Source organism: Verticillium nonalfalfae, assembly GCF_003724135.2.
Source record: "Verticillium nonalfalfae strain VnAa140/NRRL 66861 chromosome Unknown scaffold_63, whole genome shotgun sequence".
Lineage (NCBI taxonomy): Eukaryota > Fungi > Ascomycota > Sordariomycetes > Glomerellales > Plectosphaerellaceae > Verticillium > Verticillium nonalfalfae.
This window is the reverse complement of record NW_021167288.1, coordinates 78,486-93,203: the sequence shown is the minus strand read 5'-3', so window position 1 is coordinate 93,203 and position 14,718 is coordinate 78,486. Positions and strand designations below refer to the sequence as shown.

Below are 14,718 nucleotides of genomic sequence, written 5' to 3'. Positions count from 1 at the left end.
AGGAAAACTTCTAGCTTGCGAGGGGTTGAAGTGAATGAGACGCAAACGAAGGAGGGAAATTGGTCGTGGCCCGAGGCTGGCCAAGCTGCCGAGTGATAAGAAGGCGGCGCTGCTACCCTGGGCCGCGCCTGCCTGGCATGATGATGTGACATTACATTGTTGGGCAGAGGAACAGGCAGGTGCCAGCGGGTGGTCCGCCGTACATGCCCTGGGAGGCACCCCTAAAGAAGGAGGCCCCAGCGTCTCAGGAGTTGACCCTTAGTATTACGGCGACACTTACAGGGGCTGGCGCCGTCCTCTGCCTACCACTTACCTCACCTAAGGTAGGTGGTACCTTACCTACCTAGGTACCTTAGGAACCTACCTAGGTAAGGTAGGTAGGTAAAGTAGGTACCTACCCAGGTGCTCAGGTCATACACGACGAACCCTGTGCCTCGGCGCGGCAGTCTGAAAGCCAATATAATAACCATATCAGAAAGATCATACTCGTCATATTCCCAACTCTGACAAACAGAACCATGACCATGCGCCTACCAGTACCACCTCTCTATACCCCCCTCTATACCCCCCTCTATAGGAAAGGACACCATCCAATGTACATGGCCGACAGGTTTCTGGGATCGACCGCCTGGCTGATGAGCTCCTCGACGTAGCCCTCCACACCCAGCGGGATGCTCTCATTCGGGAGCAATCCCCGTACCTTGCGCTTGATGCTGTCCACCACGTACGGCGGTTCCAGCCTGACCTCCCCCGGCGCCACCACCGCGCGGCTCGATTTCTTGACCTTTTGCAGGTCCAGCGTCGGATCGTAGATAAACGCCTCGAGGATCGTCATGAGCGTCTCCTCCTGCTGCCGCAGGATGCCCAGCGACAGCTCGCTGCACGCGCGGAACGGGCCCTCGTACCCGTGCATCCCCATCGCCGTCACCATGTTGTGCGTCAGCCGGAACGGCACCCGCTCCGGCTCGCCAAATGTCCGCCCTTTGTCGAAGAGGCAGTTGAAGTCGACGTGGAAGATGCCGCCGTTATCCTTCTCCAATAACACGTTCTCTCCGTGTCTGTCGCCGAGGCCCAGAATCGTCCCCACCATGGACATGACGGCACACGACCGCGTGTACTTGAGCCGTGCCGCGAACCACACGGCCGGGTGCGGGAACTGCTCTATGAACCAGTGGTGAAGCACCGGCGGGAACGTCCCGAGCACCCCCTCTGTGAACAGGTGGATGTTGCTCGTGCCCGTCACGGCGTCCTTCATCATGCGCTTGATGGCGTTGTAGTCGGGGTGCGTCCCGCGCATCTTGTATTGCTCCAGCAAAATGTCGCGCAGCGTCTTCAGTCCGTCCACCCACTCAATGATGCCGCACTCCTCGTTGAGCGGCGTCACCGCGTACGTCCTGATGTACAGCTGCCGCCGGCTCGATTCGGCATCGCGCTTCAGCGATCGGTTGATCATGGCGTTGAATTCCATCAGCCTCTGGTCCGTCCGCAGGTCGTCCTTGGGCTTGATGAGAAGCATGTAATTCTTTCCGTCCGACCCCCGCGCCGTCAACCGTCGCGGCTTCGCGAGCGAACCCAGCACGAGAACCTCGTCAAGAAACGAGTCGATCGTCACGACGTCGCGCGAGAAGGCCTTGTATCGGCGCACGTTGTCTGCCAGCGTCGGCAGTGTTGCCGTGAGGCACGCCTCGATCGGCACTACCAGTGGACACGGTGTACACTTGTGATTAAAGTTGAGGTCGCGCGTGATGCTCGCCTTGGTTGTCCGGTTGCTCTGAAAGTTGCCGTTGTTGCAAGCCAGCAACAGCTGCTCCGCCAGCTTCTCTCCCATTCGAAGCAGCGTCTTGAGGTCGTAGCTGCCATTCTCTACTCTGGCTGACACGCTTCGCAGGGTTTGCAGAATCCTCTGGCCTCTCTCCCGCCTCTCCGTGGCCTGCTTCGTCGTCATGATACCAAAAAGACCCCACAACGCCTGTCGCGGATGCGCCTCCACCACCTTGACCAAGATGTTCTTCAGTCGGTCGAAGACGTGCTGGCTCGGGTGTGCGATACGGGCCACGATCTGGGGCAGAGCCGTATAGAAGATAAACGCCGGTAGCTTAATGATGTACTTGTCGAGGAATTTATGCAGCATGTTCAGCTGCTCGACACGTCTCTTGTGGAGCTCGCGTGACACGGAGATCTTGCCTTCGGGCGGCTTGTCGACTTGGGCCCCGAGCTCCAGCCAAAGCGTCAATATTCTGGGCAGCGTCTGGAACAGATATTTCGTGCCGTAGCTGAGCGACCGCAGATAGTTCTCGATGACCAGTCTCGCAATCTCGCCCTGTAGGTAGGCGTCACTTTGATGGTCAAGCTTGAGAGTCTGTTCTGACTCCATGAGTTTCTTGTAGTGTCTCCCCAGGAAGAAGTGTCCTTTTTCCCACATGGAGAGCGTCTTTGGTGCTTGTTGATACTTCTCTCGCAGGTTGATCACGTGTGTCTGGCCGGCAGCGTCCAGCCATTTAGCGAGCGTCAACTGCGCTCGAGCGGTCAAGTACCTCTGTTGCATATCCATGCCCTTGGAAGAACTTGTACTGTTGTTGACTTGTGTTGCAAACTTGTTGGCGTCAATGGCGCCCTGCAGGACTTGTATCGCCTTTCGCGGGTGCCCATCCTTCCAGAGAAGCTTGGCATTCTCAATGACAGCCGAGTCATCTCCCAATTTGGACGCGTGGAGCACGGCGTTGAGGGACTGCTGCATCGAGTTGGCTTTCCTCGCAAGTTTTGAAGTGGATAGCCAGAGAGAGGATATGTCAATGTCTGAATAGATGGGTCTGAGAGATTCGTCAGTACTAATGATTTGAAGAGGAGACAACTGGTGCTTCTTACTGCGAAAGCTGCATTGCGGCACGGCGGATGCTCAGAAGATATTGCTTGTCGTAGACATAGGCACCCAAAACCTCCAGACGACGCTCTAGAAGCTTCAACGTTGCCTGGTGTTGAGGGCCATCGACCTCCCGCTCCTGAGTAATGAGCTCAATGTCCGTAAGGATATGGCACCTCAACATGAGCTCATGCGATGCTTGCAACGAAGACGTAGCTGTGTATGTCAGGCCAGACGCAATCTTCTTTCGCATAAGGTCGAGCGTCTCTGTGAATTTCGTTCGGGTGGAGTTTCCTTGACGCATTGAATCAAAGAGCCTCGCGATACCTACATTGAAGTCTTCCATGAAGTCTCCATGAAACCTGCCGGCGTATTTGGAAAGAGTGTCCCATCTGCTTGTGGCCCAGGCTGCTTCGACTGCAAAGGGCACTATTCGGTTCTCCGAGGTGACGTCCAAGTGCATGCCCTCAACGTGATTCAGTAAAACGTCTGCTATTCGTTAGCTGCACTGCTCATGTCACTTTCCGTTCACGACATACCATGCTGCCCAGACTGCTGCAGACAGGTAAGCAGATCGACTTGAATGTCGACATTACTAGGTTCCTCCGCAAGCTTGATCTCGTACCACGTCTGCGCAGCTGTCCATCTGCCTGCTTTTCGGTGACTGAGAATTTGCTGGTTGACGTCGAGGACGTGCAGGCGGGCGGATATACCATCGAGTCCATCTGGCTCGTCGATTTGAGTGTATATATCCTGGAGTCTTTCCAGAAGCCGCGTCCGTTCGGAGGGATCGCCTTGCTTCAATTCGAGCTCCTGCGCATGGTGCTCGAGATAGAACAAGGCTCGTGAGTACTCCTTACAATCCATCGCTCGCTGTGATCTGAGCTCTGGTGAAATCATGCCGACGACAGACTTGACACGGTCCAGGGCTTTGAGGTCAGACTTTGCATTTCGACCATTCTCCTGCACCCACTTCATGGCGTAATCAAAAACACGAAAGACGGCCTAGATTATGTGAGTGGCTTGCCGTCGAATAAACAATGCGGCATGGACTTACTTCACAGTATAACTTCATGTCGTCTCGTTCTGCGTAAGTCGCGTCGTCCCTTGTTTGGTGTCGCAGGATGTTGACAAGCTCATTTGTAACACGATCACGCTCACTCTGCGTGCTCTTGTTGCCTACAATGACGTGGATCACCAGGTAGGGAAGGAGGAATTCGGCGACTGAGACGTCCTTGACTCGGATGAGACGACTCAACGGCTCGAAAACCAGGCGCGCATGTTCGTTGAGGGGGCGCTGCAGAAGGTCCAGAACGAATACTCTAACCCACTGGACGTACGACTTGCCAGGCTGAAAGATGGGATACTCTGCTGGTGGGATCTTGGCTGGTGCCAGCAGATATCTGGAAGTCAAAAAGGGGCTCAGGACCTCCCGCACACTCTCCGGCAGAGCAATCCACTTCCGGTAGACGCTATTTCCCTCGGCAGATCTCGTGCTGTTTGGTATTTTCGTCGATGAGGCCAAGGCGGACTGAAGGTCGACTTTCTGCATGAGATCCTGCATCGCAAAAGACAAAAAGCCTTGCAATCTTGTGTCAGTCGTGGAGAGGAAAGCTTTAACTAAGACCTCCTCCAGGATGAATAACACGAAATCTGTTGTCTCTTGGGAATCCTCAAAGTTGTGCAGCACAGCCATCGACTTTGACTCGCGCGTAGTCTCAATCCGGTTCGAGTCTAAGCAGCCGATGAGTCCAATGCATTGTGTACAGGCGCTGGCTACGACAATATCCGACGTGCCGACTTTTGCTGCACAGTCTAGCAGAGACCGCAAGAGTGTGGTGACGACGGTGTCGGGCTGCTCGCTGATGGCCGAACTGTGTAGGTAGCCCTGGTTGTCTTTGAGGTACTCCACCAGCTCTTCGAGCGCTAGGAGAACAACGCCTGAGTTTTGATGAGATAAGCGTTCCGCAAAGACGACGAATGCTCCGCGCGGATCCAAAGATGGTCTCAAAGAAGAGAGCTTTGCTTCAATACCGGAAAGCTCCGGTATGTCCTTGAGCGTCGGCAAAACCTTGATCGTCCTATCAACTACATCAGGGAAGTCCTTTAGGACTTGATGGATCAATGCCACTGCCATGGCCCGACATGAGTCATCGTATTGCCTCCAGTAGAATTTAATGATGAATATCGTGGGTTCCAGGAGAACCTCGATGTCTTCTTCTTCCAGATGAGTGAGCAGAGCGACCCAACATGACAACGCGGCCTTCCTGAGGTGGTCGCGTTCTAATGCGGATAGCAGGCAGGCGGTGATCTAAAATGTCAGCACAGATCAAGTGACCATGATTCAATATATCTTACCTGAGGCCGCGCACCCCGGACATAGGCTTTGCAGAGCCTGATCATCTCTTCCATGGCTCGAAGACACTGCAGTTGTTCCTCGACTGGTGGCGCACTCAACATGCGGTCGTTGATCACATCGACCAAGCGGGAAATCGACCCTAGCATGTAAGATTCGAGAAATCGGCCGATGATGTTAGCCGAATGTTTCTTGGATCTTGGCTCCCGGCTAGGAGCCATGACCTTTGTTGCCATCCAGGTCAAGGCGTGGACGATCTATGACATCAAATCAGTCGAGAGGTCACGGACAGACAAGGTTTACCAAACTCACCCGCGGCTTCCTCTCTTCGTCCGCATCACTAGCTGCTTTGAGCAGCTCGAGGATGATTGCGACTGCCTCGGACTTCATCATTTCGGCAATGGTCGATGACTCGAATCTTGACGAGAACTCACGCAACCTCGACATGATGAACTCTTCAGGATCGGGCGCGTCCTGAATCAATAGGAGGGCCATAATGGGACCATTGTTGGAGCTCTCCATGAGGCAAAAGTACGTATCCTGCTCTCGACGGGCTTCGGTGATTTTTTGCACAACATCGCGCTTTTTAAGGAGCACAAGCCAGGGCAACGCAAAACGCTGAATGAGTATGAGCAGCTGATTGACAGAAATCTGCAGCAACTCGGCAATAGCTCGACTTATTTGTGGCCTAGCCACCATGTCCTTGATCGCAAAAAAAGCCAAATTGCCCCAGAAGGGCTCGAATAGCTGCGAGCAAGATATTTGCCGGCTCGTAGCGATGCTGAGGACCTATGCTCCTGGTTAAACGCCAGACGCAGATTTGGACGGAAACGCATACCTCGTTGAAAGCACAAGATGCTATCAGACTGTTGTTGCCTCCAAGATACTTGAGTAGTTGAAGCAGAACCAGGTTCAGCTCGTTCCCAGACACGTGCCTTGATATGTGAGAGACCTTTCGCGATGATGACGATTGACTTACCTTCCAAGCTGGCCCCAAGCCATGATGTTTGTCTCGCTAAATCCCGTGACAGCCTGCTCAGAAATGCTCTTCAACAACGAGAGCGCGGTCTTCAGGTTATGACTCAAATATGATGGGTCGCTATTGTTGGATGTTGGTGGCCGCACGAACGTCGCCAGGGTCCGCCTGGTACATGTCAGCTGGCTCAAATAGCAGACGTGAGAGTACCCACCCAGCAGCGATTCGAAGCTCACGAACAGAGCTCTGGAGAGACTGAAGACACCACTTTCCGAGCTCCGACGTCTCCAAGTCTAAAATGCCCTGATCGTCGGCATGAATTATTAAGCGTCGGAGGCACACCATAGCAACTATCCTGGGTCGCCGGGATGACAGAAACGATTCATGAGCAATGAGTTTCACGAATATACTTGTGACCTCACTCTTGGCCCTTCCATCAGTCTGCTTGGTGCGCGGTTCAGCAACGCTGCTTTTCGCACAATACCTACATTGTGGGCTCGAGGCCTTTTCGCTGTCTGTCTGAATGATCTCGTCCGCAAGACAGCACGTTCGGGAAAGCAAGTCAACCACGGTACACTGGTCGTTTTCAGACAGCTTTGGGTAGGCGTTCCTATATGGTCGTCAGCGGCTGGCGTCGGAGACATGCGTTCCTTAATGTGCCGAGCATACATGAAAGACCAGTTCAGAGAAAAGTTGCTGCACCCCGGGTCTGCACCCAATATCTTGTAAATCTGCGCAACCAACTTGGGAAGCTTAGTGGACTCGAACGAGTTTTGCGAGAGCTTTCTGCGTTTCGGCTTGGGTTCAATAACGGACTCGGTCGTCGTCTTCAGGCCCAAGCGTTCTACTTGACGCTGCAGGTTTAAATCAGCAAAGAGTCCTGGTTGGCAATCCGGACTGAGCATGTCAGGTGGTGTCGAGCCTGATGTTTCCTTCAAAACCTGAATAGATCTCTGGTAAGAACGTCAGCATCTGCAATGCTACCCGAGGCGCCTGTAAACGCACCCATATGTCACTTGACTTGTCCCACGAGGGGTTCTGGATAAGAAGACCGGATTCTGCTGGCAGAACGATCTTAGCCATGGAGAGGCGACCGATGCTCCTGTCATGCAAAGCCGCATGCGACAGACGAAGTAGCGCGCAGCAGAAGATCTGCTGCGCAGTGGTGGCTTCTTCGCCTTCGCTCGTCGTGAGTTCGGAGAAGTTTTGGATGATATCTGCACAGTGAAGCGCCAGGATGGTGTAAACCTTTCGTTTCGCAATTGATTTAGTGCCCTTGAAGTCCCCCGCAAGCAGATTCAGGGTGCTTTGAAGGACTCCAGACCGTCCGAGGGGCACAGTATGCTGCCAGCCTTCCTGGAGAGCTCGCAGGGAGAGCAGAGAGTCCGCGAGCCATGGACGGTGTGCGGCGAAGAAGTCGTCCGGCAGCATGGCATGCTGCTGCGACACAAGAGGGTGGCCAAGAATTTTAAGAAGACTTGATGCTTGACGAAGGCCAACCGCCATGCCCGAGATGGTATAGGTGCTCTGCTTGATGGTATGTATGGTAGCCTTTCCGACCAGAAGCTCCAATGTCCCATCCTCCGGTAGCGTGACCTGTAAAGACTCGTCCCGTCCGTTCATAATTGTATTCGTGTCTCGCAGTCGCAGCAAAAGCGCTGTAGGATGTTAGTGGCGCTCAAGACTTCGGAACCATGGCTTCTGCCGCCCATCGTACCATTTGCAATTTCTCGAAGATACACCGTGATTGAGGAGACCAGACACCACTTCGTATTATCAGATGAAAGAATGTCAAGTAGCTCATAGAAGAAGGTCTCTATGTCGTCTGTTAGGTCGAGGCAGCGGCTGTGACCAAGCAGACGCAGGATCTTGGGGAACACCCAGATCCACAGTGGCTCGTCGCCGCGCATTTCAAAGGGCGTTTCCGCAGTTTTGTACGCCAAGACAGCCGGCGTCTCCTTTATTATGAGCTTCAGGAAGCTGATCGCTTGGAGGACCTCGCTTTTCAGGTGTTTGCGGTCGAGGAATGGATCGTTCAGCTTGATGCCGCCGAGGACTGCTCGTATGAAGACATATGTGAGAAGGTGATTGTGTCGCAGTTGATCTTCGGACGTCTTCAGGATGCCGGGATTGCTTTCGACTTCCTGGATCGTCGCCGAGAGTTTTCTCAGCTCGCTATTGTCGTCAGATCGGGACGATTTCGTCGACGCAGAGATGTTCTCCACGAGCTGCGCGGCGAGCGTGGAGGGAGGGGCATGGCCGCCAGACACGCCAGTTCGTGTCGCCATCTCGTTTCTGGCATCGTCTTGTTCTCTGCCGGGCGTTACAAAGCTGTCGTTGGATAGCAAAACCGCAAGTTGGTGTGTAGTCATTGCCAATCGCCAACTGAACGCGCTGGGATGGTGGGGTTCGAACGGCTGAGGAGCACGCGCGACACGAGCTCACGTGACCACGTATATGGATGTGTCCTTGCTTTTGAGCTCCTTCCGTCTTGTCCACGACAGGCTGCCACACCCAATACATTGCTTCTTTGAGCAGGGAGCGCGCAGTATCCCGGAATTCTCAATTGCTTTGGTTATTGACACCTCCCAGAGCGCTGCATCGATCAGAATGGCCGCACACTCTCGACTAGTGCAGTATTGTCACTTAGCGCAAACCATCAACCTGAAATGATAGGCTCGCCATATTCACACAACGGACTGGCTGTAGGCGAGGCACTGACAAGCTTATACCACAGTAGCTAGCCAGCTAGGAAGTTGTCATGCTACAAATTGTATTCAGTCCAGACACTACTACACTAATCTCGGATCGCTTTCACTTGATCAGTGAAGTCGGAACGTCATGGTGCTCTACCGGACATGTTGCAGCGGCAAGGCTCGTGTCGTCACAAGCTGACAGTGGGGCATGTCATCGACGCCCTGGCGCCCTTGTCTGTCATCGTTGCCAATCCTTCCGGTACCCTGTTCACCATGGCCAATCCTTCTTCTACCCTGTCCATGGCTACCGCTGTTGCTATCGACTACATGCATCGTCATGGATACTCTTGTCGAGATTTGGGAGTGTGCCGCATGGTGCTGTTCTGTGCGCATGGCAATTGATCCCTCCAACCTGGAAATACGATGATAGCTAACAAAACATGTGGGACCACGAAATGTACCTACTTACCTATAAAAGGCAGGCACGCGCTCCTCCGACAGGTGAAGCTCATCAAAACTTAGTATTCCCAATTTTGCATCAAGGTTGAGCACGATGGACTCGAAACGGCCGCCTTCGGATCCTACGAACACGGCTCTACAGGCTGCTGCCTTCCAAGTGACCCCCGCCATCGAACTCCAACCGATATTTGCACCACGACCCGTTGGCGCTACAAAGACATTTCATCATGACGATGTGACACCCGCAGCTTCTGACCCGTTGGCGAACGAATCTACCCAACCGCTCTCGGGAGGTCGCGCGCCTCCGAACCCTGTGCCGGACACCACCAAGCTCCAGGTCTCGAAGGCCAAAGGCGTCACCGTGATCGTCACACTCGCCGGCATGAGCTTCCTCAACACAATGGGCTCCGGCATCCTGACAGCAGCCCTGCCTCGTATCTCTCGTGACGTGGGCCTCCCAGAGGCGCTGATCCTGTGGCCGGCAGCCGTCTACGCCCTCGCCGCCGGTTGCCTACTGCTCATTTTCGGGGCCGTTGCCGACGTGGTGGGGCCGAAGCGGATGTGGGTCGCGGGCAGCTTCTTGTTCATCGTCTTCACCGTTGCCGTCGGCCTCGCGCAGACGGGACTGCAGCTTATCCTGTTCCGGACCATGCTAGGCGTCGCCATCTCCATGTGCCTGCCGACGGCGGTCAGTCTCATCACCAACACATTCCCGCGCGGGACGTGGCGCAACGTCGCCTTCGCCATGAACGGCATGGGCCAGCCGCTGGGCTATGCCCTAGGCCTCGTGCTGGGCGGCATCTTCACGGACACAATCGGCTGGCGCTGGGCCTACCACATGATGGCCGGCATCAACCTCTGCCTGTCGCTGGCCTCGATCTGGTCGCTGCCGGCGATTCGTCAGGCGTCGGAGAAGAAGTGGACGCGACGCCTCGTCGAAGACATTGATTGGGTGGGCGCCCTCATCATGAGCGTCGCCCTCGGGCTCCTCCTCTACGTCCTGGCCATGACGTCTTCCTCCTACAGGATGCTCAGCGATGCGCCCAACATTGCGCTGCTTTCCATATCCGTCTTTCTGTTGGCGAGCTTCCCGGCCTGGATGGCGTTTCAGACGCGGAAAGGCCGGCCGGCACTGATTCCCAACCGGCTTTGGCGAAACGCGGCCTTTACCTCGGTTTGCCTGTCGGTATTTTTCTGCTGGGCGGCCCTCAACGGGATCCAGTATTTCACGACCCTCTAGTATGTATATCTATCATGGCGTGGCCTCGTCTGGCCCGTTGACCGCTGCTGACGAGACGACAGCTTCCAAGAGGTACAAGGGACATCCGCCATGACGAGCTCACTGCAGTTCCTCCCGCACGTTGTTGCGGGCGTGCTCACCAACATCGCCACGGCGTACCTCATCTCGCGGGTCAAGGTGCAGACGCTAGCCGTCGTGTCAGGCTTCATCACCGTTGCGGCGCCGGTCCTCATGGCGACGGTACCCATTGATTCATACTACTGGCACGCGCCTTTCTGGGCCATGGTGCTTTCCCCGATTAATCCAGATGGTGAGTTTCACTTTCCTTCGAAGAGGCCCTCGAGGAGGCCCGCGTGGACCAAGACATATGCTCACCCACCGCGCAGTCTTTTTCACCCTGTCGAACCTCGTCATCTCGGATGCCTTCCCGGCAGATCTCCAGTCGTTGGCGGGGGGCGTATTCAACGAGGTCGCCCAGTTTGGCAATTCCGTCGGCCTCGCGGCTACGGCGGCCATTGCAGCATCAGTATCTGAGCACTCGGGGATCGAGAACCGGGAAGAACGGCTGATGACAGGATATCGCGCGGCGTTCTGGACCATGTTCGCGGGCACGGTCGCCGTTGTGATCATTGTCATATTGGGGCTGAGAAAGGGGGGCACTGTCGGCAAGAAAGACGTGTAATAGTGCGTTGGGTTTCTGTAGATAACCAGCCGTCACCCAGAAATGACAGGAAGAATCGATCATGCAATGAGAAGCCACAAAGCACATCGAGTGAAGCCCTCGCCTAACATAGCAAGGCAACAGGGATTAGGGGGAGATTCAGGGGTGATCGACGATCAGCAGCAACATTACGACGTATTACAGAAAACAAGGAAGCAGATCAACAAGACGCCGCGTGTGCGGCTCTTGCGGGAGGGGCCCTCCCTATTTTTCCGTGCTTGGCTTGCGGCGGTACGGGCACAGGGAGAGGGGCCTGGCCTGGCCGCCTTGGTGGTGGGGCATGGAGACCGATGACATGGTGATATCGCGCCCGACGTGCCGTCAGTGAGGGGAAAAGGAAATGGGGGGAGGGGGGTGGTTACCAGATGGCGGCAGCGGTGGGGAGAGCCTGCAAGCGGGCGCCTCACCCAGTGATCGACCGCCAAGACAAACCAACGAATTCTGGAAGAAGCAAAAGAAGAACAAAGACAGACAGCGACGATGGTGATGAAGACAAGAGAGCATGTAGTCGGGGGAAGCTGATGCCCCATCATCGAGGCGAGACTTGTTGCGAAACGTGTCAGTCGTCGACTTGATTATTCGCGATACCAAGCATCTTGGCAGCGGGCGGCGTACAATGACCGACATGAAAGGAATGGACTCGTGAAAATTGGCACCAAGGGAAATCAAGGACGGACTGGGCTGAGCATACCGACGTGTCGGAAAGCGTCAAATCGATCATGGGGACCGATCTGCAAAGGTCGTCACCAAACCTACAACGGCTGAGGGCTGGACCGTTGACTGGATGGACCTGCTTCTACTGACGCCACATTGGGCTGACGAGGAGAGGTTCCACTCACCCCAAAAGAACCCAAGACTCGTGAGTTTGAGGAAGAGTGTTGGTGGATGGTATGGACAGGCTCGTAGCCTCCTCATGGTGGTTCGGGCAACGTCCTTTTGCGTCAAAGAGGAGTCGCTTCTCATCCAGCCATGAGACATTGACCTTGGGCAGTGTCGTGCTTGGCGATACATTGACGCGCGTTTGTCGGTCTGCTTCACCGCAAGAGTTTGTAGGAACGAGCAACACTGCATGCGTGCTGCAGTGTCTGTCTGTGGCAAGGCGGCCTTGCATGCTGGGTCCTGAACGAGAGCCTAAAAGAGACAGCAGTTGACCTTTCCTTTCAGGATGAACAGCTGGCAGACGCCTTAGAATGGAATGTCCTCCCTCCCACCACCACCAGGTAGGATGGGATAGGATGGGGTGTGGCTGATGAGAGTCTTGGCGAGGCACCACGACTACCTACTCAATGGCTGCGTGTATTGGATGCATCGCATGCCCGTCAGGACTGTCATGTGTATGTTTCTACCCACCTTAAAGAACCGATCTTAAGAATTTGGGTTAAACTCCGTAATTTGACGCTTGCCTCCCCCTATCGACCTTTGCCCCATGGACTAAAATGCGAAAACAGGCTTTGTACGAAACGCCCGAGCAACAGTACAGATACCTGCCTTCCTCGAGGTATCTAGGTACTTTCCGTACCTAGGCCAATATGCATGGCATGCATCACCCGTGCTGGCATTGCACAACTTGCCTGCCTCACTTGCCGTTCATCTTCTCAAATGGGTGACGCAGGCTGCCTCCTTCCCTGGTACCTTACTCTTACTGTGAAGCCGGCTACTGTCCGCCAGTAGCACCTGCGGCCAGGCGCGTGGAGGTGTGGCGGGGCAGCCGTAAGATCCCGATGGGGGAGGCATATTATCCACTCGAGGAGTATCTGTTGCGGCGCCTAGCACCACCACGCAGCAAGTACGACCAGACCACCCCGCAGCTGCCACGGTATTGCGAGCGAGCGCCATACTAAAAAAGCAGCTGGGTGTCGGTGGTACGTGGAACCTAGCGTGCCCCTGCACGTACCTTCCTTCAGTCGCGCGATCCAAACGCCCCGGTTATTCGGTATGAAATCCCCGTCAGGCCCGTGTTCCCCCCTGCGTCGACGCCAAGCGACGCGTTATCGGTGTTTTGGCCAATCGAGGGACCTCCTAACCCAGATGGGACCCACTGCACGTGTGGTCCCCCGTTCGGCGGGGTAGGTAGTCTTTGCGGGCTGTTTACAAGGCAGGCAGGCTTGGCGGGGGGGGGAAGAAAGATCGAAGAAATGGGAAGAACGGATGAAGGTTGACGCGGCGAGCTGTGACGACAAGGCCCAAAGTTTCCCATCTTGACGCCAGCACCAGACCAAGACCAGTCGCCCAAGTGTGGGCTACTTATTTCTGGCCTTGGCGGACCACACGACCACACGCTCACGCCAGTTAATGACCCCGCGGTGACGGCGTCCACTCTCCTTCTCCTCACAAGTCGTCTCTACCTAGATGTACCTTCCTCCGAGGTGCTGACCTGGGTAATTGCCTACCTTAGGGTACCTTGGTAGGGAGGTGCTATCTATTGACCGACCGCCTGCAGGATTGGGATTGCATAGTACCCCGGCTCTCGGCATCAATTTCTGACCACCTTGTACTACCGGCGACTTTCTCTCTCTGTGTCTCTCTCTGTCATCTTCCGTCTTTCCCTCACTCTCAGCTATATTCGTCCCTTTCTCATGGGTCCTATCCGCTGTTGAAATTACCTCGGCAACAGGGCCCTACAGCAACAAGGAAAACGCAGCACCTACATGCCAACCTGCCGCCGCTGTCTTGGACCTTGTCTTGCTGCTTGTCCTGCTTGTCTTACCCACCCGCACCCGGCTCCTCCCTGTGGATAAACCAGGAACACCCCCAAACAAAAGGAAAAGGACCTGCACTGGCACCCGCACTGGCACCCGCTTTCTATCCGCTCAACTGTGTCGGGTTTATCCCCGCCGACCCAGCCTTTTTGGCCGGCCGTGTCGGTCACTTTTCCTCGCCTGGCTGGGCCGCAGCTTGGTCTGGGTCTTGGTCGAGGCTGGGCGTGTCTTGTGTCTCGCGCCAGGAACACGGCCAGTAGTGGACAAAACGTCACATCTCCTATAGGTCTCCGCCAAACGACGCGCCAGTGCCCCAAGACCGGCTCGCTGTCTGTCAGCCTGTCACTCTTATCTGTTCTGGCCCGCCCCTTCTGCCTGCTTGCGCCGGCATTCCGATCTATAAGGACAGAAATAGGCCGCTATCGTGACAATTTAATCCCCCCCCTCTCCCACCTTCCCGCCTTACCTGTTCCTCACACCCACGTACATACAATACATGTGTGTTCCAGCCCTCTTCTTGGACGCCAGGCTTCTTCCGGACATAGCTGCAACACGCAGACACCTACACAAGCCAGCCCGACCAACCTCCGCCCCCCTGCCCATAGACCTCCAAGGTGAGCTGCAGACCCCTCTCACGTGGCCCCGCACCACCATCACATCAGATGTCGACACTCGATGGGGGCGGGATGGCAACCCTGAAAGGGGCATTCC

At 55.3% G+C, this 14,718-nt stretch overlaps 2 protein-coding genes across 2 annotated transcripts; one reads left to right on the top strand and one right to left on the bottom strand.

The window, feature by feature from the left end:
• Positions 1-571: 571 nt before the first annotated feature.
• MEC1_1 (serine/threonine-protein kinase M1) lies at positions 572-8,480 on the bottom strand (the record flags this gene model as incomplete). Its single annotated transcript, XM_028641809.1, has 10 exons — positions 572-2,810; positions 2,866-3,349; positions 3,400-3,865; positions 3,918-5,171; positions 5,219-5,473; positions 5,529-5,904; positions 6,196-6,360; positions 6,862-7,145; positions 7,198-7,850; positions 7,910-8,480. The coding sequence occupies 10 exons, from the start codon at positions 8,478-8,480 to the stop codon at positions 572-574; spliced, it is 6,747 nt and encodes a 2,248-aa protein (XP_028494287.1).
• Positions 8,481-9,441: 961 nt separating this feature from the next.
• Positions 9,442-11,269, top strand: D7B24_007703 (uncharacterized protein; the record flags this gene model as incomplete). The annotated part of the gene is made up of 3 exons (XM_028641808.1): positions 9,442-10,586; positions 10,650-10,897; positions 10,974-11,269. The coding sequence occupies 3 exons, from the start codon at positions 9,442-9,444 to the stop codon at positions 11,267-11,269; spliced, it is 1,689 nt and encodes a 562-aa protein (XP_028494286.1).
• Between the last annotated feature and the right edge of the window lie 3,449 nt (positions 11,270-14,718).